Source organism: Phyllobates terribilis, unplaced genomic scaffold, assembly GCF_046119375.1.
Source record: "Phyllobates terribilis strain yellow unplaced genomic scaffold, ASM4611937v1 Scaffold_8__6_contigs__length_399053987, whole genome shotgun sequence".
NCBI lineage: Eukaryota > Metazoa > Chordata > Amphibia > Anura > Dendrobatidae > Phyllobates > Phyllobates terribilis.
In genome coordinates, this window is record NW_027362768.1 from 252,991,325 (window position 1) to 253,018,423 (window position 27,099).

A 27,099-nucleotide genomic window follows, 5' to 3' on the forward strand; every position below is an offset into this window, starting at 1 on the left:
GGCGTCATCGCCGCTCACCATCTTGGTGGAGTCCTCAACGTTTTGGAGGACAACACAGATGGCAGACATCCATGCCCACTCATCAGCTCTTATGTGTGGAGGCTGACCTGAATTCCAATGGGCGTGTTGAAGCTGGTACTCAACAACTTCCCTCTGCTGCTCACAATTCCTTCCCAACATCTGCAACGTTGATTTCCAATGTGTGGTGACATCGCACACCAGTCGGTGAGCAGGAAGCTGAAAACGCTGCTGAAGCACTGCCAGGGTGACGGAAGCTGTAGCTGACTTTCTGAAATGAGCACACATATGGCATACTTTCACAGGCTGCTCTAGTAGATCTGGGTAGGTTTTGAGAAACTGCTGAATCACTAAGTTGAGCACATTTAGTGCTTGCTCATCAATAATGTATACCCCTGTATGGAGAACAATATCAGCACCAAAGAATTAAAAGATGAAATGATCCTGCTTTATACACCACGTTTGTAAGAAAACCAATTTTGATTATATCATGTGTACCCCTGTGACATCAATATTTGCACCAAAGAATTAATTTCACTAGAGTAGAACTAGTATAATGGGGACCAACAACTCTTCCACTACAGCCAACCCAGCAGTTGGAGACCAACCAGGAGTGTTCACATTTAAAAAAATTAGGGCCTAACACCACCATTTCTGTGGCCAACAGATTGGAGATGGTGGAGTTCAATCTCTTAGCTTTGTCATGTGTAGGAGGAAACAATCTTTTACATGACCACAACTATGGGACCAAGGGCTGGCTGCAGTGCTGAGAGAGGGTGGAGTACTGTGAACTGGACAAACTGCTGGACCATAAGTGAGATGCAGGCGGAGATGTTACGATGGATTGATAAAGTTGTGGTGTGCTCGTTCTCTGAGATTGGTCAAAAACAGCAGACATGTTCTCTTCATTGACAGCTAACGGGCTCTCACTCAGCCTGACTGGAGCTGGTAAAGAACCGGAGGTTCTGCGGAGGGAGATCTGCGTAACAATACTTGGCACGGTAACAGAGGAGGAGGAAACAGCAGATGCGGTTGATGGGGCAGCTGATGGTTGTTGAGGTCCTCATTTTATCGCAGTGAGATTGCCAGAGTAATGCATGTTGTTTGCACATATCAAGGGTCATGCATGTAGCAGTCAAAGTATTGCACCTTTTCCCTCTACTGAGTTTTTACTTGTAAAATTGGCCGATAACTTGAGTTGGCTCATCCTTTGCGGTGTCAAAAAAGGCCCAGGCTAGACAGCTCTTGCCGCCCCTGTGAGCTGCACACCCGCAACCGCTACTGGTCACTGCCACAGTTGTGGGCAAGAATGCAGTGCCCTTCGCGGTTGTATCACTCCGTGTCTGCGCTGTAGGATGCAACGTAACCTTCTCATCTTCCTCCTCCTTCACCTCCTCAGATGAGCTACTCAGCTGCATGCCTCTGGGTTCACACCAAGTTGGATACACAACCTCATCATCATCCAATGTGTTATCCCATTCCTCACCCTGAGAGTCATCATCCTCCTCTTCTTGCCCTGACAGTACAGTACAGTCCGCGTGACCCTCAGGGTTCTGAGTCTCATCAGGATCACCTCCCTTCCCGCGGTTAACGTCTGGTGACGAGGGTCAGGAAGCTGCTCGGACCCTACCCCTCCGTATAGAGAACAATATTTGCACCAAAGATGTAGCCTGCTTTATATACCACGGTAGTAAGAAAACCAATTTTGAGTTTATCATGTCTGTCTACTCCTGTGTGGAGAACAATATCTGCACCAAAAAAATAATTTCACTAGAGTATAACTATTGTCATGGAGACCAAAACCTCTTCCACTAAAGCCAACCCAGCAGATGGAGACACAACCAGGAGTGGTCACATTTCCCTAAATTAGGGCCCAACACCGCCAAAGTGGCATCAATTTCACCAGAGTAGAAGTAGTACAATGGGGACCGACAATTCTTCCACTACAGCCAACCCAGCAGATGGAAAACCAACCAGGAGTGGTCATATTTCCCTAAATTAGGGCCTGACACCCACAAAGTGCCATCAATTTCACTAGAGTAGAAGTAGTATAATGGTGACCAACACCTCTTCCACTACAGCCAACCCAGCAGATGGAGACACAATCAGGAGTGTTCACATTTAAAAAAAATTAGGGCCTAACACCAGCAAAGTGGCATCAATTTCACTAGAGTAGAATTAGTATAATGGGGACCGACACTCCTTCCACTACAGCCCACCCAGCAGATGGAGACACAATCGGGAGTGTTCACATTTACAAAAATTTGTGTTAACACTTGCAGCAGCAGCAAGAGCAGGCACAGCAGCTAAAGATATCACAAACTGCAATTACGCGAGATCAATGCAGCACACTAAAAACTACAACATCGCTTAGTCTGTACAGTCTCCTATTGGGGTGCAAAAGTCCTTGGAGATCCATGACTTGTTCATCTTGATGAAAGTTAGGCGTTCTACAATTTCAGGGGACAGCCAGCTGCGCTTATCAGTCAGGACACCACCAGCAACGCTGAAGACATGTTCTGAGAGAACGCTGGCTGTCGGGCATGATAAAACTTCCAAGGCGTCAGGCGAGCTCAGGCCACTCATCCATTTTTGAAGAGCAAAATGTCAAAGGGTCCAAGCCCTCTCTGATGGTATTGATATTGAGTTCTAGATACTCCTGCACCATCCTCTGCAGTCGTTCACCACTTGTTAGACTTGTACTCTGTTGTGCTGGTGCACGAGCTGGTCTAAAAAATGTGTGAAAGGACTCACAGAAATTGCTTCTGCCACTTACACTACTGCTGCTAATATTTTGACGTTGACGAATTGACCTGCCGGAGGTTGGAAGTGTAGAGCTGTGATGTACACTGTGTGCCTCACTACTGTCTTGGGGAAAACCTATTTTGAGGCTGTGTACAAGCATGTTTTGATACTCCAGCATTCATGGGTCCCTTTCCAGGGCGGGAAGCATCTGGCAAAAGCCAGTAGTTAGCACTATTTCGAATCATAACTATACGGGGATCATGTTGCAGATAGTGCAGCTAGAAGGCACTCATATGTCGGGCTTTTCCATGAGGTTCAAATCCATGCTGTGTTGGTGGCTGGGTAACTCTGATGCTTGTTTCCTCCGTCCCCTCCTGCCTAACCCGAACAACAGAGAGGGGATGATTATCCTCTTCATCTTCTGACTGTTCCTCGCCGATCACCTCTTCCTCCTCCATTTGTTCCTCGTCTCTTGCACTTTCAATAACAGTTTGGTATCACCAACCCCCCTCAATCGCAGTAATCGACCCTCCCTTGGCACACTGAGATGTCCCCTACTGTATGACATTATAAACAGAAAAAAGTATTTTTTAGTGTGGATGATGCTTGTATAACATAGCAGATATGCTCCAAACTATTTAAATCTGAGATGTCCCCTGCTGTGTGACATTAGCAACAGAAGAAAGTATTTTTTTAGTGTGGATGACGTCTATATAACATAGCAGATATGCTCCAAACTATTTCAAACTGAGATGTCCCCTGCTGTATAACGTTAGTAACAGAAGAAAGTATTTTTTTTACTGTGGATGAGGCCTGTATAACATAGAACATATGCTCTAAGACATTTCAAACTCAGATCTAGCCTGCTATATCATGTTAGTCACCGAAAAAAAATTGATTTTTTTACTCTGCAGGAGCTCTGCATGCATCTGAATTTCAACGCAACAAAATGACAAGGTGGCTTAAGGCGAGCAGCGTCACGTTATTCACAGAAAAAATTGATTTTTTTACTCTGAAAACAACTGAATTTCAACGCCACCAAATGACAAGGCGACATATGACGTACTGTATCACATTTGTCACAGAAAAAAACTTTTTTTTTTTACTCTGGTTAGCAACAGAAAAAATTGATTGTTTTACTCCAAAAACAGCTGAATTTCAACGCCACAAAATGCAAGGCGACATATGACGTACTGCATCACATTTGTCACAGACAAAAATATATATTTTTACTCTGGTTAGCAACAGAGAAAATAGATTTTTTTATTCTAAAAACAGCTGAATTTCACTGCCACAAAAGGACTAAGTGGCTTATGGCACACTGTATCACGTTTGTCACAGAAGAAATTTTTTTTTTTACTCTTGTTAGCAAAAGAAAAAATATAATTTTTTACTGTGCATACAGCTGAATTTCACACCCATAAAATGACAAGGTGTACTACTATATCTTGCGGTATCAAATTAGCAAATAAAAAATATAGATTTTTTAAGGAATGCTCATGCATGGAGCACAACAGAGTTCTATGACATGGGCCCTGCTGTCTTTGTGTGGACCTCAGTAATGGCACAAGAAAAAGAAATTCTGCTGGAAGGTCGATTTCATAGACTCGCAGGATACCAGTTATCTAAACTATATGACTTAGAAGCAACCACCTATCTATCTAGCTAAAATCTCTCAGTATACAGGAGCAGGATCCAGCAGCAGCATCTGTGACCACGGTATCAGGCAGTCGCCTAATAGTATGGTATATGTCAGCAACCGAGTGTCAATTGGTTCAACAAAACACAGGTGATTGACTATAAAAGGAGTGGAATATTTGGCACGCTCCACAAAATTTCTATATTATTACCGCAGTCATATGGATCACGTGAGTCTGATCATTGAAAAAAGTTCCTCTGCTTCCACAATACAGTAATATAAATAAAACTAAAAAAATCTGTCTGTATTCTCTCAACAAGCAAATGGAGCTGTAAAATGGTGTACACTGACACACTGCTACAATTTATAAATGGAGGACAATAGTTTCCACATTCACTACGAATGGCTGGATTTGAACCGCAGTTATATGTGATACGTCTGACAGAGAACCACGTTTTTAAATAGCAGGCCTGTAATTTACTAATACTATTCTTCAGAGACCTAATGTGAATAGCTTGACTGACACACTGCATTGAAATGGAAGGCAGAAATGGTTGATTTTGGAACGCAGTTATATGTGAGATACATCTGACAGAGAACTACTGTTTTAAATAGCAGGCCTGTAATTTACTAATATTATTCTACACAGAGACCTAGTGTGAATAGCTTGACCAACACACTGCAATGAAATGGAAGGCAGAAATGGCTGATTTTGGAACACTGTTATAGGTGATATGTCTGACAGAGAACCACGGTTTTAAATAGCAGGCCTGTAATTTACTAATATTATTCTACAGAGACCTAGTGTGAATATCTTGACCGACACACTGCAACGAAATGAAAATGGAAGAAATGGCTGATTTTGGAACACTGTTATAGGCGATATCATAGAATCATAGAATGGTAGAGTTGGAAGGGACCTCCTGGGTCATCTGGTCCAACTCCCTGCTCAAAGCAGGATTCACTAAATCATCTCAGGCAGATGTCTGTCCAGCCTCTGTTTGAAGACGTCCATTGAAGGGGAACTCACCACCTCTCGTGACAGCCTGTTCCACTCATTAATCACCCTGTCAAAAAGTTTTTTCTAATATCTAATCTGTGTCTCCTCTCATTTAGTTTCATCCCATTGCTTCTAGTCTTTCCTTGTGCAAATGAGAATAAAAATGATCCTTCTACAATGTGACAGCCCTTGACATATTTGTAGACAGCTATTAAGTCTCCTCTCAGTCTTCTTTTTTGCAAGCTAAACATTCCCAAATCCTGCAACCGTTCCTCATAGGACATAGTTTGCAGACCAGTCACCATTCTGGTCGCTCTTCTCTGAACTTGCTCCAGTTTGTCTGTCTTTTTTAAAATGTGGTGCCCAAAACTGTACACAGTATTCCAGATGAGGTCTGACCAAAGAGGAGTAAAGACCGATAATGACTTCACGTGATCTAGACTGTATGCTTCTGTTAATACATCCCAGAATTGTATTTGCCTTTTTTGCTGCTGCATCACACTGTTGACTCATGTTCAGTCTATGATCTATTAGTATACCTAAGTCTTTTTCACATGTACTGTTGCTTAGCTCTATTCCTCCCATTCTGTATATGCTTTTTTCATTTTTATTGCCCAGATGTAGTACTTTGCATTTTTCCCTGTTAAAAACCATTCTGTTGTTTGCTGCCCACTGCTCCAGTTTATTTAGGTCTTTTTGAATCCTCTCTCTCTCTTCTCTAGTATTGGCTATCCCTCCTAGCTTTGTGTCATCAGCAAATTTAATCAGTTTACCCTCAATTCCTTCATCTAAATCATTGATAAAGATGTTGAACAATACAGGTCCCAGGACGGAGCCCTGTGGTACCCCACTTGAAACATTCATCCAGCTGGATGTGAAGCCATTTACAACCACCCTTTGAGTCCGATCACTAAGCCAGTTATGAATCCACCTAACAGTTGCCTGGTCCATTGCATACTTGGTCATTTTTTCAATAAGGATGGTGTGAGATACTTTGTCAAATGCTTTGCTGAAGTCAAGATATACTATATCTACAGCATTTCCCTGATCCACCCAGTCAGTGATTCTGTCATAGAAGGAAATTAAGTTAGTCTGACATGACTTGTTAGTTACAAACCCATGCTGACTCTGGTTAATCACTTCATTCTTATCCATGTACTTACATACATGTTGTTTAATAATTTGTTCAAAGATCTTTCCTGGTATAGAAGTCAGACTCACCGGCCTATAGTTGCCTGAGTCCACCTTCTTCTCCTTTTTGAAGATAGGAACAACATTTGCTCTTCTCCAGTCTTCTAGGACTTCTCCTGTTCTCCAAGAATTTTCAAAGATTATGGAGAGTGGTTCTAAAATTTCTTCTACGATCTCCTTCAGTACTCTGGGGTGTAATTCATCTGGACCTGGAGACTTGAACTCATTTATGTTAGCTAAATATTCCCTCACAATCTTTCTGTTTACAGATAACTTGGATTCTTCTATTCCTTTGAAAGGACAGTGAAGATCAGTTGATGTTACATTTTCTTTCTGAGAGAAAACAGATGCAAAATAGGAATTAAAAAGTTCGGCCTTCTCAACATCCTCTCTTACCATTTCTCCATTTTCATCCTGTAAAAATCCTATAGCATCTTTGACTTTTCTTTTACTTTTGACATACCCCCAAAATTCTTTTTTAATGCTTTTGACATCTCTTGCAAGCCTTAATTCATTGTCAGCTTTAGCTAACCTGATACGTGCTCTACAGGATCTGCAGACTGCATTATAATCTTCTTTAGATATGCCTCCCTCTTTCCATTTAATAAACATTTCTTTCTTTCTTTTTAGCATGTGTTTAAGTTCTGTGTTCATCCATCCTGGTTTCCTTAAATGCTTCCCATTCTTCCTACTTTTCGGGATTGTTAACGCTTGTGCTTTGAGAATCTCATTTTTAAAAATTTCCCATCCTTCCTGGACATTTTTGTCCTTAAGGACATCCAGCCATTGGATCCCTCCTATTCTCTTTCTGAGTCTCTTAAAATCTGCCTTTCTAAAATCTAACCTTGAAGTTTGAGTCTTCACATGTCTTCCTCCTCTAGTTATCCAAAATTCTATAATAGCATGATCGCTGCCTCCTAGGGTCCCAGCCACCTTTACCTCCTCAACCATTTCCTCCCTGTTTATAAGGATTAGATCCAAAGTAGCAGATCCCCTTGTTTTCTTCCCTACCTTTTGGAAGATAAAGTTGTCAGCAAGAGAGGATAAGAATTTGCTTGACCTGTTAGTTTTACTTGAGAGAGATTCCCAACAAATGTCTGGATAGTTGAAATCTCCCATGACCACTACGTCATATTTTTTGGAGAACTTGGTCATTTGATACATAAAGAGTTCATCCATATCTTCAGCTTGCCCAGGTGGCCTGTAGTAAATGCCTACAATGGTGTCCTTTCCGTTGTTCTCTCCTTGTATTCTTACCCAAACAGTTTCCACAGAACTCCCAGTCTCCGAAGCTTCAGTCTCTGTGCAGATATACGCTTTTCTAACATACAATGCGACACCTCCTCCTCGTTTATCAAGTCTGTTTCTTGCAAATAAGTTGTATCCTTTTAGCCTTTTATTCCAATCATGTGTATCGTCCCACCAAGTTTCAGTGATTCCAATGACATCATATTTCTTTTCCTGCATTAGTAGTTCCAATTCTCCTTGTTTGTTGCCCATGCTTTGTGCATTTGTATAAAAACATTTTAGTTTGTGATTGGTTTCTCTTCCTCCCATATTTTTATTATTTAAATTGTTTTGTCTTAGTTTTTCCTTTCCACTTCCAGTAGCAGAGATCTCAATAGTATTTGTCAGCTGTATGGCTTTTTCTGGCCTTTTGCTTCCCTTCCCACATTGTTCTAGTTTAAAGCTCTCCTGATGAGTGTAGCAAGGCGACTTCCAAATGCATGTTTTCCAGTCTTCGTAAGGTGCACCCCATCTCTAGCAAGTAGTCCATCGTATAGGTAATTCATTCCGTGATCCAGAAATCCAAATCCTTGTTGACGGCACCATCGACGTAGCCAGTTGTTCACCTGTAGAATCTTATTCCACCTCATTGTTCCATGGCCATCCACTGGGAGGATGGATGAGAAGACCACCTGCGCTCCCAATTCTTTCACTTTCTTGCCTAAGTCTTCAAAGTCACTGCAGATGGTTTCCAGGTCCTTTCTTGTGGTGTCATTTGTCCCCACATGTATTAGCAGGAATGGGTAGTGATCTGTAGGTCTGAAGAGTCTTGATATCCTGTCAGACACATCTTTAATTTTTGCTCCTGGAAGACAGCACATTTCTCTTGAGGTTATGTCTGGTCTGCAGATAGCGGCCTCTGTTCCTCTTAACAGGGAATCCCCCATGACCACCACTCTCCGTTTTTTCTTCACAACATTCTTCTTTCTCCATCCAGGAGGATTCTGAGGGCTTACAAGGTTATTCATTGCTGGCAAAGTCTTATCTTGCTGTATTTCTTCATGGTGCTCCTGCGAGAGAGCCTGGTACTGGTTCCTGAGCAGTATGGGTGCTGACTGCCTCTCGATCCTCCTGCTTCTGTGGGTCACATGCTTCCATTCCTCTGTTTCCTCAGGTGCAGTTCGAATTTCTTCTCTTTCTGAATCATGAAGAGATAATTCTGCTCTGTCTAAGAACTCTTCACCTTCCTTAATGATTTTCAAGGTAGTTAACCTCTCTTCTAGATTTCGCAACTTTTCCTCCAACAGGGACACAAGCTTGCATTTCTGGCTTGTGAAGTTTGGCTTTTCCACTGGCAACTCTGTGAACATGTAGCAGGATATGCAGCTCACCAAATGGCTCCTGGACTCTTCCATGTTCTTACTGTTAATGTTCTGAAAACAGTGAAAAAAGCTTAAAAAAAAGCTTCAAAATGCGCGCGCCTACAGGCGCGCGGTTTACCGATGTCCTCTTTTCAGCTCCAACAGCCAAAATCCAGTGTTCTTTGAGCTCGCAGAGACTCTTCACTTACCCCAAAATGCAGTGGGAATATGCAAATTATCTCCTCAGGACTCCTCCCCTGGTTTACCGATGTCCTCTTTTCAGCTCCAACAGCCAAAATCCAGTGTTCTTTGAGCTCGCGGAGACTCTTCACTTACCCCAAAATGCAGTGAGAATATGCAAATTAACTCCTCAGGACTCCTTCCCTGGTCTGTCAGATATGTCTGACAGAGAACCACGGTTTTAAATAGCAGGCCTGTAATTTACTAATACTATTCTTCACAAACACCTAGTGTGAATAGCTTGACCGACACACTGCAACAGAATGGAAAAGGAGGCCAATATTTTCCACATTCAGTTGAAATTTCTGGATTTGATTTTTATTGCTGAAATATGGAACAGATCTGGCTGTATTCTGCAGTGCTAACAAGCAAATGGAGCAGAAAAATGGTGTCCTCTGGATTGCTTTTTAAGCAAATAACCAGAATTAAGATAAAAAAAAAAATTTGCCCTGGCCCCTGATATCTGGGGCTATGATTACAAATATAATAATATGTAATTATTAAAGCCGCAGCAGACAGGACGTTCAGTGGACCCTGTTGCGCTATATGCAGTCTGCCACACACACTGCCTGTCTGCCTAACTCCTCAAAAAAATAAAGGGAACACTTAAACAACACAATGTAACTCCAAGTCAATAACACTTCTGTGAAATCTACCTGTCCAGTTATGAAGCAACACTGATTGTGAATCAATTTATCCTGCTGTTGTGCAAATGGAACAGACAACTGGCAGAAATGATAGGCAATTAGCAAGATACCCCCCATAAAGGAGTGGTTCTGCAGGTGGTGACCACAGACCATTTCTCTGTTCTCATCCTTTTTGACTGTTGTTTTGGTCACTTTTTCTTTTTGCCATTGTTCTCACCCCTAGAGATACAGTAGCATGAGGCGGTGTCTACAGTACAACCCACAGAAGTTGCTTAGGTAGTGCAGTTCATTCAGGATGGCACATCAGTGCGAGCTGTGGCAAGAAGGGTAGCTGTGTCTGTCAGCAATTTGTCCAGAGCATGGAACAGATACCCGGAGATGTGGAGGGAGCCATAGGAGGGCAACAACCCAGCAGCAGGACCGTTACCTCCTTCTTTGTGCAAGGAGGAACAGGAGGAGCACTGTCAGAGCTCTGCAAAATGACCTCCAGCTGGCCACAAATGTGCATGTGTCTGCACAAACGGTTAGAAACCGACTCCATGAGGGTAGTATGAGGGCTCAACGTCCACAGAAGGGGGTTATGCTCACAGGCCAACACCGTGCAGGACGCTTGGCATTTGCCACAGAACACCAGGATTGGCAAAGTCGCCACTGGCACCCTGTGCTCTTCACAGATGAAAGCAGGTTCATACTGAGCACATGTGACAGACGTGACCGAGTCTGGAGACGCCGTGGAGAGCAATCTGCTGCCTGCAACATCCTTCAGCATGACCGGTTTGGCAGTGGGTCAGTAATGGTGTGGGGTGGCATTTGTTTAGAGGGCCGCACAGCCCTCCATGTGCTCACCAGAGGTAGCCTGACTGCCATTAGGTACCGAGATGAGATCCTCAGACCCCTTGTGAGACTATATGCTGGTGCGGTTGGCCCTGGGTTCCTCCTAATGCAGGACAATGCCAGACCTCATGTGGCTGGAGTGTGTCAGCAGTTCCTGCAAGATGAAGGCATTGAAGCTATGGACTGGCCATGGAACAATGAGGTGGAATAAGATTCTACAGGTGAACAACTGGCTACGTCGATGGTGCCATCAACAAGGATTTGCATTTCTGGATCACGGAATGAATTACCTATACGATGGACTACTTGCTAGAGATGGGGTGCACCTTACGAAGACTGGAAAATATGTATTTGGAAGTCGCCTTGCTACACTCATCAGAAGAGCTTTAAACTAGAACAATGTGGGAAGGGAAGCAAAAGGCCAGAAAAAGCCATACAGCTGACAAATACTATTGAGATCTCTGCTACTGGAAGTGGAAAGGAAGAACAAAGACAAAACAATTTAAATAATAAAAATATGGGAGGAAGAGAAACCAATCACAAACTAAAATGTTTTTATACAAATGCACAAAGCATGGGCAACAAACAAGGAGAATTGGAACTACTAATGCAGGAAAAGGAATATGATGTCATTGGAATCACTGAAACTTGGTGGGACGATACACATGATTGGAATAAAAGGCTAAAAGGATACAACTTATTTGCAAGAAACAGACTTGATAAACGAGGAGGAGGTGTTGCATTGTATGTTAGAAAAGCGTATATCTGCACAGAGATTGAAGCTTCAGAGACTGGGAGTTCTGTGGAAACTGTTTGGGTAAGAATACAAGGAGAGAACAACGGAAAGGACACCATTGTAGGCATTTACTACAGGCCACCTGGGCAAGCTGAAGATATGGATGAACTCTTTATGTATCAAATGACCAAGTTCTCCAAAAAATATGACGTAGTGGTCATGGGAGATTTCAACTATCCAGATATTTGTTGGGAATCTCTCTCAAGTAAAACTAACAGGTCAAGCAAATTCTTATCCTCTCTTGCTGACAACTTTATCTTCCAAAAGGTAGGGGAGAAAACAAGGGGATCTGCTACTTTGGATCTAATCCTTATAAACAGGGAGGAAATGGTTGAGGAGGTAAAGGTGGCTGGGACCCTAGGAGGCAGCGATCATGCTATTATAGAATTTTGGATAACTAGAGGAGGAAGACATGTGAAGACTCAAACTTCAAGGTTAGATTTTAGAAAGGCAGATTTTAAGAGACTCAGAAAGAGAATAGGAGGGATCCAATGGCTGGATGTCCTTAAGGACAAAAATGTCCAGGAAGGATGGGAAATTTTTAAAAATGAGATTCTCAAAGCACAATCGTTAACAATCCCGAAAAGTAGGAAGAATGGGAAGCATTTAAGGAAACCAGGATGGATGAACACAGAACTTAAACACATGCTAAAAAGAAAGAAAGAAATGTTTATTAAATGGAAAGAGGGAGGCATATCTAAAGAAGATTATAATGCAGTCTGCAGATCCTGCAGGGCACGTATCAGGTTAGCTAAAGCTGACAATGAATTAAGGCTTGCAAGAGATGTCAAAAGCAATAAAAAAGGATTTTGGGGGTATGTCAAAAGTAAAAGAAAAGTCAAAGATGCTATAGGATTTTTACAGGATGAAAATGGAGAAATGGTAAGAGAGGATGCTGAGAAGGCCGAACTTTTTAATTCCTATTTTGCATCTGTTTTCTCTCAGAAAGAAAATGTAACATCAACTGATCTTCACTGTCCTTTTAAAGGAATAGAGGAATCCAAGTTATCTGTAAACAGAAAGATTGTGAGAGAATATTTAGCTAACATAAATGAGTTCAAGTCTCCAGGTCCAGATGAATTACACCCCAGAGTACTGAAGGAGATTGTAGAAGAAATTTTAGAACCACTCTCCATAATCTTTGAAAATTCTTGGAGAACAGGAGAAGTCCCAGAAGACTGGAGAAGAGCAAATGTTGTTCCTATCTTCAAAAAGGGGAAGAAGGTGGACCCAGGGAACTATAGGCCGGTGAGTCTGACTTCTATACCAGGAAAGATCTTTGAACAAATTATTAAACAACATATATGTAAGTACATGGATAAGAATGAAGTGATTAACCAGAGTCAGCATGGGTTTGTAACTAACAAGTCATGTCAGACTAACTTAATTTCCTTCTATGACAGAATCACTGACTGGGTGGATCAGGGAAATGCTGTAGATATAGTATATCTTGACTTCAGCAAAGCATTTGACAAAGTATCTCACACCATCCTTATTGAAAAAATGACCAAGTATGCAATGGACCAGGCAACTGTTAGGTGGATTCATAACTGGCTTAGTGATCGGACTCAAAGGGTGGTTGTAAATGGCTTCACATCCAGCTGGATGAATGTCTCAAGTGGGGTACCACAGGACTCCGTCCTGGGACCTGTATTGTTCAACATCTTTATCAATGATTTAGATGAAGGAATTGAGGGTAAACTGATTAAATTTGCTGATGACACAAAGCTAGGAGGGATAGCTAATACTAGAGAAGAGAGAGAGAGGATTCAAAAAGACCTAAATAAACTGGAGCAGTGGGCAGCAACCAACAGAATGGTTTTTAACAGGGAAAAATGCAAAGTACTACATCTGGGCAATAAAAATAAAAAAAGCATATACAGAATGGGAGGAATAGAGCTAAGCAACAGTACATGTGAAAAAGACTTAGGTATACTAATAGATCATAGACTGAACATGAGTCAACAGTGTGATGCAGCAGCAAAAAAGGCAAATACAATTCTGGGATGTATTAACAGAAGCATACAGTCTAGATCACGTGAAGTCATTATCGGTCTTTACTCCTCTTTGGTCAGACCTCATCTGGAATACTGTGTACAGTTTTGGGCACCACATTTTAAAAAAGACATAGACAAACTGGAGCAAGTTCAGAGAAGAGCGACCAGAATGGTGACTGGTCTGCAAACCATGTCCTATGAGGAACGGTTGCAGAATTTGGGAATGTTTAGCTTGCAAAAAAGAAGACTGAGAGGAGACTTAATAGCTGTCTACAAATATGTCAAGGGCTGTCACATTGTAGAAGGATCATCTTTATTCTCATTTGCACAAGGAAAGACTAGAAGCAATGGGATGAAACTAAATGGGAGGAGACACAGATTAGATATTAGAAAAAACTTTTTGACAGTTAGGGTGATTAATGAGTGGAACAGGCTGCCACGAGAGGTGGTTAGTTCCCCTTCAATGGACGTCTTCAAACAGAGGCTGGACAGACATCTGTCTGAGATGATCTAGTGAATCCTGCTTTGAGCAGGGGGTTGGACCAGATGACCCAGGAGGTCCCTTCCAACTCTACCATTCTATGATTCTATGATCCCACAGGAGACCATCCGCAACCTCATCAGGAGCATGCCCAGGTGTTGTAGGGAGGTTATAAAGGCACGTGGAGGCCACACGCAATACTGAGCCTCATTTTGCCTTGTTTTAAGGACATTACATCAAAGTTGTATCAGCCTGTAGTGTGTTTTTCCACTTTAATTTTGGGGGTGACTCCAAATTCAGGCCTCCATTAGTTAGTAAATTTGATTTCCATTGATAATTTTTGTGTGATTTTGTTGTCAGCACATTCAACTTTGTACAGGACAAAGTATTCAATGAGAATATTTCATTCATTCAGATCTAGGATGTGTTATTTGAGTGTTCCCTTTATTTTTTTGAGCAGTGTATATTAAGGCTGTATTATACAATATATGTACATTTTACCTTTTGTGTCTCCCCTATTTCTTTATAGACTGTAAGCTTGCAAGCAGAGCCTTCACTCCTATTAATATCTGAGTTATGCTTATTCTGTAACGTCTTTTTGTCTGTTCAAGCCTCCCCTAAAATTTGTAAAGTGCTACGGAATATGTTGGTGCTATAAAAATAAAAATTATTATTATTATATTATTATATGTTAAAAAAAAGTGGTCTCCAAGGACGGGAGGGATTAGGACATGTTACTGCCCTATTTAATGTTCGCTGTCTGCAAGGTACCACAGACTTCAAAGGAGTTCTCACCCTTTGAGCTATTGTACGGCAGGCATCCTAGGGGACTGCTGGACATAGTCAAAGAGAAGTGGGAACAGGAGCCTACTCCGCATAGGAGTATAATTGAGCACGTGGCTAGAATGCAGGATCGGATTGCGGCAGTCATGCCTATAGTAAAAGAGCATCTAATGGATGCCCAGGCAGTGCAGAGCCGAACGTATAATAAAAAAGCCACGGTCAAGTCCTTTAAAGCAGTTGATTGGGTGTTAGTGTTAGTGCCCACTGCAGAGAGTAAACTCATGGCCAAGTGGCAAAGGTCCATCTAAAAGCGCGGAAAGACCTGGAGTGTGTGATTACGGATGCGATTCCAGTCATACCGTCTGGGAACCCTTTGACACCGGCACGGGACGAGGCCGGGGGGAGAGGTTAAGATAAGCGACGCTCTCTCTAAACAGCAGCGACTGGAGACTTGGAATTTGGTGCAGCAGAATACAGACGTATTCTCCGAACTGCCCAGTCGCACCTCTGTCATCCAATATGATATTGTTACCGAGCCTCGGGTAAGGGTGCAAATGAAACCGTACCATGTGCCAGAAGCCCGGAGGCAAGCCATTGCGGCTGAAGTGAAACAAATGCTCCAGTTAGGAGTCATCGAGGAATCCAGGGGTGAGTGGGCTAGCCCAATTGTGCTAATTCCAAAGCCAGACAAATCATTATGATTCTGCAGTGAGTTCCAGAAATTGAATGAGTTGTCAAAATTTGACCTTTATCCAATGCATCGGGTAGACGAGCTGATCGAGAGACTGGGGCAGGCCCAGTACTTCACCATGCTCGATCTCACCAAGGGTTACTGGCAGGTGCCACTGACAGAATCGGCAAAAGAAAAGACCGCCTTTGTAGCGCCAGAGGGTCTTTATCACTATGTCATCTTGCCTTTTAGATTACATGAGACACCGGCCACCTTCCAGAGGTTGATGGACATAGTGTTAGAGCCTCATCAGAAGTATGCGTCAGCATATTTAGATGATATCATCATCTTTAGTACTGTCTGGCATACACACCTGTCCCAAGTGTGAGCAGTGCTGGATTCATTCAGGGTCGCGGGGTTAATAGCGAACCCAAAAAAATGTGCGATATGACTCTAGGAAGCATGGTACTTAGGGTACTTGATTGGCCGTGGGGTTATCAAACCCCAAATAAACAAGATTCAAAATTTAACAGGTGTGAGCCTTCCTCGGCATCATTGGGTACAACCGCCGGTTTACAGTATACCTTATTTTGTTGGAGATTGGCACCCCTGACAGATCTCTTAAAGATCAAGAAGTCAGTCATGGTTCGGTGGAATCAACAGGCGGAGGAAGCGTTCCAATCCATGAAGTTGGCATTGTGCGGACAGCCTGTCCTCACCAGCCCCAATTTCAAGAAAGGCTTCATCGTGCAAACAGATGCCTCTGAGGTAGGCCTAGGAGCGGTACTGTCGCAAGAGGTGAACGGAGAGGAACATCTGGTCACCTACTTGAGTAGAAAACTTACTCTGAGGAGCTGCCCACTTACTAAAGACTATGATAGTTTTCCATCACGAACCAGCATTTTTGTCAATATTATTGTGTTTTATTAGTGATTTACTTGTTATGTTTTATATAGTTCTGCTAACTTATCAGTATGTGCACTAGATTCACTTGTAAAATGTCCAGCATTCCACTAATCTGTATCTCAGGATATCTGTATTAGTGATCAGCGAGCATACTCGCAAGTACTCGGTACTCGTGTAGCTACAGAGGTACATTCACACTGAAGGCATCAAAACTATGAATTAACACATGTGGAATTATATACTTAACAAAAAAGTGTGAAACAACTGAAAATATGTCTTATATTCTAGGTTCTTCAAAGTAGCCACCTTTTGCTTTGATGACTGCTTTGCACACTCTTGGCATTCTCTTGATGAGCTTCAAGAGGTAGCATGTTGTGCATGCAAGCCAATACCCTGTCCATGGTGCATGCGAAGATGCCTCCTGCCCTGCACCTGTCGTTGCACACTCTCAAGTAGCAGCATCAGGAAGCACGTCCACGTCATTGTCCCAGTTCAGCGTTCAGTTGTCCATACCCCAGTCTTTGGAATGCAAGCGCAAATACGCAGCCAACGCCCCACAGGTCAAAACTACTAAATTCCCACATTTCACGACTGCTTGTGCTCAAAATGTTGCCTTTTAGGGTCTTGGAGACGGAAACATTACGCTACCTGATGGCAGCGGTCGTCCCTCGGTACTCAGTCCCCAGCCGCCACTATTTCTCCCGGTGTGCCGTCCCCGCATTACACAAGTACGTGTCCCAAAACATTAGCCGTGCCCTCAACAATGCAGTTCCCGGGAAAGTCCACCTAACCACGGACACGTGGACAAGTGCTTTTGGGCAGGGACGGCACATCTCGCTGACGGCACACTGGGTTAACATACTGGAAGCCGGGACCCAGTCGGACCTTGGGACAGAACACGTCCTCCTGACGTCAATGATTGCGGGCCCTAGGTCAATCAGGGTTGCCCCCACAGTCTACAGCTCCTGCACCTCATCCTCCTCAGCCTCCTCCTCCTCTTCAGCCTCAATCTCTGAAATTACCACATCAGTTACAAGCAGGAAGCACTGCAGCACTGCTTCGGCCAAGCGGCAGCAGGCTGTGCTGAAGCTAATATGCTTAGCTGACAAACCGCACAATGCTGAAAAGTTGTGGACAGCTCTGAAAGAACAGGCAGATCTGTGACTCACACCGCTGAACCTACAGCCAGGCATGGTTGTGTGTGATGATGGCCGGAACCTGGTGGCAGCTCTGAGGCGAGGCGAGCTCACACACGTACCATTCCTGGCTCATGGGCTTAACTTCATGGTTCAGCGGTTTCTAAAATTCTACCCGGAGCTGCCGGATCTGCTTGTTAAAGTATGCCGCCTGTGAGCCCATTTTAGAAAGTCACCTACAGCTTCCACTGCCGTTGCCGTGTTTCAGCAGCGTTTGCAGCTTCCGGCTCACAGACTGGTGTGTGATGTCCCCACACATTGGAACTCTACACTGCAGATGTTGGGAAGGATTTGTGAGCAGAAGAGGGCAGTTGTTGAGTACCAGCATCAACAAGGCCATCAGTATTCAGTTCAGACTCCACACATAAGACCTCAGGAGTGGACATGGATGTCAGACTTATGTACCATCCTCCAAAACTTTGAGGACTCCACCAAGATGGTGAGCGGCGATGACGCCATAATTAGCATCAGCATCCCGCTTCTCTGTCTTCTGAAATGCTCTCTGCTTACAGTCAAAGAGGATGCATTGCAGGCGGAGCACGATGAGATGGAGCAAGGAACCATACAGGGTGATTACACACATCCCAGCCTCATCTCATCCCAACGTGGATTGGGTGACAATGAGGAAGATTAGGAGGAGGAGGAAGAACAGAACTTTATATCTCTTATTCCTGAGGCGGACAGGTCTACAAAAATGGGGCTGTACCAGAAGACCCTTGTTGCGGAACTATTAAAAAAATTCCCATCTGAAAACGCTGGTGGCAGAGGTCACAGTTTGTTGGACAACCAAGGAGTACAGGCGAGAGAGACACAACTTCAATCCAGCAGAGGCAGGGGAACACTGGCAAAGTTCTGGGAGAATTTTCTCAGCCCCTCCCATCGCACAAGCGCTGAGGTGCAGGGTACTCTCACAAGGAGTGCAAAGTTTGGGAACATGCTGAGGGAGTACCTTGCCGACCGTACCAACGTCCTCTGTGATTCCTCTGTGCCTTATAATTATTGGGTATCCAAGCTGGATACGTGGAATGAACTGGCTCTCTATGCCTTGGAGGTCCTAGCCTGCCCTGCCGCAGGCGTTTTATCAGAGCGGGTTTTTAGTGGCGCTGGTGGAATTATAACTGAAAAGCGCATCCGCCTGTCAACTGAAAATGCTGACAGGCTGACTCTTATAAAAATGAACAAGGGCTGGATTGGGCCAGACTTCTCAACACCACCGAATGATAGCAGCTTAACATAAACTCAAATCCAGTGTCTTTTTTTGGGAGGTGTATTCCCATGCACCTCTTCACACCAACACATGGGTATATGCTTCCTAATTTTGTCTATTTACCCTTGTCCTCCTCCTTCTCCTCATCCTCATCCTCCACCACCATATCACCAGGGTGACCGTGGTCCGTGATTCAACACCCACATAATTTTTTTAAAGTGTGTTTATGATACCCGTAAAAAAAATTTTTTATACAGTATGTTCATGTATACCCTCCAGGGGTAAATGTTTTTCAGCCCATACACTTAGTGCATGGGCATTACAAGTATAGGAGACCCGCTCCTTTCTAATGGGAACATTTTTTTATGAGGCCCACCTCCACATATCTTCCAAGAGGCATTGGAGTGCCTCCCAATTTTTGACAGCCCTTGCATTCGCTGCATAGGCAAACACAATGGGAGACCCACTTCCTAATAATGGGAACATTTTTTTTCAGGAGGCCCTCCTCTATGTCTCTTCCAAAGGACATTGGAGTGCTTCCAAATTTTTGGCAACCCTTGCATTCACTGCATAGGCAAACACAATTGGAGACCCACTTCCTAATAATGGGAACATTGTTTTCAGGAGGCCCTCTGACCTCCACGTCTCTTCCAAGGGGCATTGGAGTGCCTCCAAATTTTTGGAAACCCTTGTATTCACTTCATAGGCAAACATAATGGGAGACCCACTTCCTAATAATGGGAACATTGTTTTCAGGAGGCCCTCTGACCTCCACGTCTCTTCCAAGGGGCATTGGAGTGCCTCCAAACTTTTGGCAACCGTTGCATTCACTGCATAGGCAATCACAATGGGAGACCCACTTCCTAATAATGGGAACATTGTTTTCAGGAGGCCCTCTGACCTCCATGTCTCTTCCAAGGGCTATTGGAGTGCCTCCAAATTTTTGGCAACCCTTGCATTCACTGCATAGGCAAACACAATGGGAGACCCACTTCCTAATAATGGGAACATTGTTTTCAGGAGGCCCTCTGACCTTCACGTCTCTTCCAAGGGGCATTGGAGTGCCTCCAAATTTTTGGCAACCCTTGCATTCACTGCACAGCAAACACAATGGGAGACCCACTTCCTAATAATGGAAACATTGTTTTCAGGAGGCCCTCCTCTAAGTCTCTTCAAAGGGGTATTGGGGTGCGTCCAAATTTTGGGCAGCCCTGCCACTCACTGCATACGCAATAACAGTATAGGAGACCCACTCTTTAGTAATGGGAACAATAAAACATAGCCGGCTGATGGCTCTCTAAGAATAGTGAGAGCTGACTGCTGGCCCTTTAAGAATAGTAAATGCCGCCTGATGGCCCTATAAAAATAGGCTTTGTGACTTTCAGAGTCCCTCCTTCATAAATGAAACATGATGTGTCTGATGATATCTCACACTCCACATGGCCAGATAAGGTTGTAAAATGTTAAAATGACATTTCCTGGTGAATGCATTTGTCACTGTTGAAAGCAATGCAAAAGTGAAAAAACGCATCAAAAACGCTACGTGTGAACATAGCCCAAGGTGTGGAGGAGCATTTTTGTTTTTGGTTATTTATTTTGCTTTATATACAAGTCATTACCCTGGATAGGATGTTCCTTAACATATTTCCCAGGAAAATCCATTTTGGTTTCGTTTTTGTATGTGGCGTAATACCTCTGACAACATTGTTGACAGAAGTGACCTGGGAGTCAGAAATGCTTCCAGGGGTCTTCTCCATGCTGTCCCCATGTCATTTGAGCACTGTTCCCATCGATTTGGGCAATTTTTAGGCCCTCTGCAGACCGCCAGGGGGAGCCGTCTGAAAAATGCTCGAGTTTCCCATAAACTTACATTGGGCTCGTTGCTCGGGTCGTGCACCTGAGTATTCCAATGTGCTCGACCCGAGCATCGAGCACCCAAGCATTTTAGTGCTCGCCCATCACTAGTAATGACTGACAGTCTGCTCTCCTGATCTACATGTGTCACGCCAGGTGTAAGTGCAACACAGAGGGAAAAGGTAGAGGGAGCCCAGACACTAGGGAAAGGGGGAAGTGGAGACTTCCTATTCTGGTCTAGTGTCACCCTGTCTCAACTAACGTCCCTATATAGCCCCCTCAGCTATTGCCGATCGCGTGCCTCGCCCTACATTCCCTGTCGTAAGGCTATGGCTAGGGATGGAAGGAGATGAGCACTAGTCAACCTCCACTAAAACTCTAAAGACAACAAGGGTGGACAAAACAGGGGAAAATGGCTTAGCTTTAGATGAACTCCAAATGTGCACATGGCCTCAAGCGCCAGAGAGGACGAGGTACAGATCCTGCTAAGCTTCACAAGTATAAATGAATGTAACCAGCGACGCCCTCTCAGACACACGAGGTATATATACACCCAGGCCAGAGAGCAAGAGAGAGGTAGTCACTCGGTCCTAAAGACAGCCTCCTATCTAAGAGGCTGTCTTCAATGCCAAACGTGGAGATCTCCTGCAACCCACTGCAGGGCGACTGTCTGTCACCTCTGACACACCCGTGACAACATGTCTCACAATCACAATGGTAATGCCCCTTTCATTTTAAATAAGCTTTAGAGGCAGATTCTCCTGGAAATCTACATCCGGCCCATTGATCGTAACTGCTCATTTACATATTAAGAAAAACGTGGATTTCTCTTGAATAAGACATCAGATTGCAGATATCAAAGTATTTTACTCACCTTTCTATGACCTACATGCCCATGTAGACAGCTTAGGAGGGTTGATCCTACTGACAGATTCCCTGAAATCTTTTATCCCTAATGTAGAAAAAAATTAAATTTTAGCCATTGTGAAAGTTAACAGTAGTGGATGTTGCAATATATTGATCAAAAGAAGGAAATTATATCCTGAGGATGTGGATAGTCATTTTAAAATGGAGCTTGACAGAGATCTGGGGATGCCAGATACTAAATATGTCCTTACATCAGGTACTATTTTGTTTTGAACAATTGATATGCTATTTATGGTTCTCCAATATGGATTTGAGGATGTCTTGTGTTGATTGTGCATATCTGTGGGTCATATTAAGGTAACACTGTTTAAAGGGCAATTTTATGAAGTTAAAGTATATCTTGTATTTTTTATATATTTTAGTTGCAAGATAATTATGCTGCCGGATACTTGGATGGTGTTCTTCTCTTTGGACATGGCCTCAAGCATTTTCTCCAGGCAGGAGAGATAAATCAGACCACAGATTTTATCCAGCTATTTCGTAACATCTCTATAACAGGTTTGCTCATATAATAGTGTAACTATATTTTACAAAAAAAACTTTACAGGCATTAAGAGTGTGCAAGTTCTCCATCAACACCGCACCAACAAAAAAAGACTTGAACTACAGTTAGGTCCATATATATTTGGACAGAGACAAAATTTTTCTAATTTTTGTTCTAGACATTATCACAATGAATTTTAAACAAAACAATTCAGATGCAGTTGAAGTTCAGACTTTCAGCATTCATTTGAGGGTATCCACATTAAAATTGGATGAAGGGTTTAGGAGTTTCAGCTCCTTAACATGTGCCACCCTGTTTTTAAAGGGACCAAAAGTAATTGGACTATTGACTCCAAGGCTATTTCATGGACAGGTGTGGGCAATCCCTTCGTTATGTTATTCTTAATTAAACAGATAAAAGGCCTGGAGTTGATTTGAGGTGTGGTGCTTGCATTTGGAAGGTTTTGCTGTGAAGTAAACATGCGGTCAATGAGCTCTCCGTGCAGGTGAAACAAGCCATCCTTAAGCTGCAAAAACAGAAAAAACCCATCCGAGAAATTGCTACAATATTAGGAGTGGCAAAATCTACAGTTTGGTACATCCTGAGAAAGAAAGAAAGCACCGGTGAACTCATCAATGCAAAAAGACCTGGGCGCCCACAGAAGACAACAGTGGTGGATGATTGCAGAATAATCTCCATAGTGAAGAGAAACCCCTTCACAACAGCCAACCAAGTGAACAACACTCTCCAGGAGGTAGGCGTATCAATATCCAAATCTACCATAAAGAGAAGACTGCATGAAAGTAAATACAGAGGGTTCACTGCACAGTGCAAGCCACTCATAAGCATCAAGAAGAAAAAGGCTAGACTGGAATTTGCTAAAAACCATCTAAAAAAGCCAGCACAGTTCTGGAAGAACATTCTTTGGACAGATGAAACCAAGATCAACCTCTACCAGAATGATGGAAAGAGAAAAGTATGGCGAAGTCGTGGTACAGCTCATGATCCAAAGCATACCACATCATCTGTAAAACACGGCGGAGGCAGTGTGATGGCTTGGGCATGCATGGCTGCCAGTGGCACTGGGTCACTAGTGTTTATTGATGATGTGACACAGGACAGAAGCAGCCGAATGAATTCTGATGTCTTCAGAGCCATACTGTGTGCTCAGATCCAGCCAAATGCAGCCAAACTGATTGGTCATCGTTTCATACTACAGATGGACAATGACCCAAAACATAAAGCCAAAGCAACCCAGGAGTTTATTAAAGCAAAGAAGTGGAATATTCTTGAATGGCCAAGTCAGTCACCTGATCTCAACCCAATTGAGCATGCATTTCACTTGTTAAAGACAAAACTTCAGACAGAAAGACCCACAAACAAACAGCAACTGAAAACCACTGCAGTGAAGGCCTGAAGAGCATCAAAAAAGAGGAAACACAGCGTCTGGTGATGTCCATGAGTTCAAGACTTCAGGCAGTCATTGCCAACAAAGGGTTTTCAACCAAGTACTAGAAATGAACATTTTATTTACAATTATTTAATCTGTCCAATTACTTTTGGTCCCTTTAAAAACAGGGTGGCACATGTTAAGGAGCTGAAACTCCTAAACCCTTCATCCAATTTTAATGTGGATACCCTCAAATGAAAGCTGAAAGTCTGAACTTCAACTGCATCTGGATTGTTTTGTTTAAAATTCATTGTGGTAATGTCTAGAACCAAAATTAGAAAAATGTTGTCTCTGTCCAAATATATATGGACCTAACTGTATATGGTAAAGAAGTAATTTAATAGGATGAAAGAAATTAGAGACTATAACCTTACTGTCACACACAGTTACAAAGTGCAACATAAAGGGATGAGGGGAAGGGAGCCCAGACACTAAGGACAGAGGGGGTGGAGACCTCCTAAGCTGATCTGATATCACCCTGTCCTTCCCTACCGTACCTATATTGGTTACTCACCAATCGCTGAGCAGGAACCTAAAACCTTGTCTTTCCCTAGAGCTAGGGTCTGGCTATGGAATGGGGGGGTGAGGGGAGGTGAGCGCTAGTCAGTTTCCACTAACACTAAAGACAGCAAGGGGAGACAGACAGACAGGGAAGTAGCTTAGCTTGAGTCGACTTCAGAGAGATTGCACACACATCCTCTTAGCACCAGAGAGGAAGTAAGAACTGCACTTGCTCCAAGACTTCACAAGGGGTCATATGAATATCATCAGCTCCTACCTATTGCAAAGTGAAGGTATTTATACACCCAGGATTTTAATTAGCAAGAGGAAGGTAGCCGCCGGGTCCTAGAGTGAGACAGATCTAAGAAGGTGTCTGTAATGTCAAACTAAGAGATCTTCTGCAACCAACTGCAGGGCGACTGTCTGTCACATCTGCCACACCCGTGACACCTGCATCCTCTCTTCTGGACCATAACCCTTCCAGTGCACCAAGTATTGTAGGGAACAACATTGGAGACGAGAATCTACAATCCTCAAAATCTGAAACTCCAGATTTCCATCAACCATTATTGGGGGCGGCGATAGGGGTGAGGGCTCAAGAGGTTCCACATATTTCTTCAGTAAAGACCTGTGGAAAACATTGGGGACCTTAAGAGCCTGAGGAAGCTCAAGACGAAATGCTGCTGGGTTAATGACAGCGGTTATTTTATAGGGACCAATAAATCTAGGTCCCAGCTTCCAAGAAGGGACCTTCAACTTGATATTCCTGGAAGATAACCACACAAAGTCATTCAAATTCATCTCCGGACCTGGCAAGCGTTTTCTGTCAGCCATACGTTTATACCTGTCTCCCATGATCTTTAAATTATTCAGGACACCCTGCCACCCCGAGGAGAGCGACAAAGCAAAACGTTCCTCCTCAGGAACTCCTGAAGCTCCTCCCCCAGTAAAGGTACCAATTTGTGGATGGTAACCGTATGCACCAAAGAACGGTGACCTGCCAGTGGATTCTTGACGATGATTATAAATGGCAAATACTGCCAGCGGTAAGTAGGATGCCCAATCCTCCTGATTTTCAGGGACGAAACACCTGAGGTAGGTTTCCAAATTATGATCGACCCGCTCGGTCTGTCCATTCGACTGAGGGTGGAAGGCAGAGGAAAAGGACAGCTGCACCCCCAGCCGAGAACAGAATTCCCTCCAGAACTTGGAAACAAACTGGGTCCCCCAATCTGACACCACATTGGAGGGAACCCCGTTAAGCTTCACAATCTCATTTATGAACATCTGAGCAAGTGTTTTGGCATTTGGAAGTGTAGGTAATGCGGTGAAGTGAACCATTTTACTGAACCCATCTACAACCACCAAAACCACCATTTTGCCTGCAGAAACCGGTAGGTCAGTAATAAAATCCATGGACAAGTGTGTCCATGGTCTGCTAGGGATAGGTAGCAGAAGAAGAGTACCAAACGGACAGGTATGCAAAACCTTAGAACGCGCGCAAATACTACAAGCAGATACATGTTCAATCACATCCCGATGCAACCTCGGCCACCAAAAACTACGAGAGAGGAGGTCTGGGGTTGCCTTGCCACCTAGATGCCCAGCAAGCACAGAGTTATGTTGTTCCTTAATTACTTTGTGGCGCAGATTAGATGGTACAAATAACATTCCTGAAGGGCAGGAGGCAGGGGCGTCCCCCTGAACCTCCAACACCTCACCCTCCAGTTCAGGATACAGTGCCGAAATGACTACCTCTTTCTGTAATATCAGGGCAGGGTTCTCATGTTCACCACCACAAGGGAAGCTCCGGGACAAAGTATCAGCCTTGACATTTTTGACCCCTGGATGAAAAGTGACAACAAAATGGAACCTAGTAAAAAACAGGGACCATCTGGCTTGCCTAGGGTTGAGACATTTAGCTGACTGGAGATATGACAGGTTTTTATGGTCAGTAATAACAGTAATAGGATGGGCAGCCCCCTCCAACCAATGTCGCCATTCTTTGAACTCCAATTTGATCTCCAAAAGCTCCCTATTACCCACATCATAGTTTCTCTCAGCCAAAGACAATTTTTTTTAGAAAATGTGACATGGATAAGTAGTGCTGTTGCAGAATGTCTGGCTGGAGCCGAAGAGAAAGGTGGTGTGTGTGTTCTGCATCTGACAGAAGCGCCCCTGCAAGTGAAAAGGATTCAAGTCAGGAGTGAAGCTAAGCACAGGTCAGGTAGAGTTCCTGAACTAGCAGTGCAGAGTATTGTCAAGCAGAAAGATAAGGACTGTAAGAAATGGTGTCACAGGGATCATCTCCCTCAACAAACACTACCCCCCTCCTTCATCTCACTTTGCTGTAAAGAATGCTGTGTTCATTAATGTGCCTTTGCATTAGAGCTGTGCTGTCCTGTACTACTGGGAAGACTGTGAACTGCTGTGCTGCTAAGGAAACTGTACTGTTTGTCACTGGAGCCTGTTGCTCATAAGACTTAACTTGCACTGGCTGTGCGGCTTCTTATTAAATGCTACTGTTCTAACCGTTTATGAGGACTTTTGTCAAGTGTGTCTAGTCAGCAAGTGAAACAACCTATGTGTCTGTGCCTGAGGGTCATTACCCCTGTGTGCCTGAGAGAAGCTGCAGCACATGGTCTATGGTCTCCCTGAGTAACGGTCCCACCAGGATTTCAAAGAATTCATGCAACCTGTCTTGCCCCTATCTGAACCTAGCGGCGTGCGTGTAACAAAAAGAAGGCGCATGGACACCATTTACCAGGGGACGGACCCTGAGACAACACAGCCCCAACCCCCACATCCGACGCATTAGCTTACACAATAAAGGGTTGGGAAACATCGGGTTGACTGTAGGTTCAGTGGCAAAATGACTCTATAACCCCTTTCTGGCCCAGGGCGTACTAATACGTATCTGTGCCCAGAGCCTTATGGGCCAGATA

At 43.7% G+C, this 27,099-nt stretch overlaps 1 protein-coding gene across 1 annotated transcript in view; it reads left to right on the plus strand.

The window, feature by feature from the left end:
• GUCY2C (guanylate cyclase 2C) overlaps positions 1–27,099 on the plus strand; it is a 552,042-nt gene that overhangs the window by 218,455 nt on the left and 306,488 nt on the right. The window contains exon 8 of the mRNA XM_073644175.1: positions 22,082–22,217. Coding sequence (XP_073500276.1) covers positions 22,082–22,217 — 136 coding nt within the window. The remainder of the gene's footprint in view (positions 1–22,081; positions 22,218–27,099) is intronic.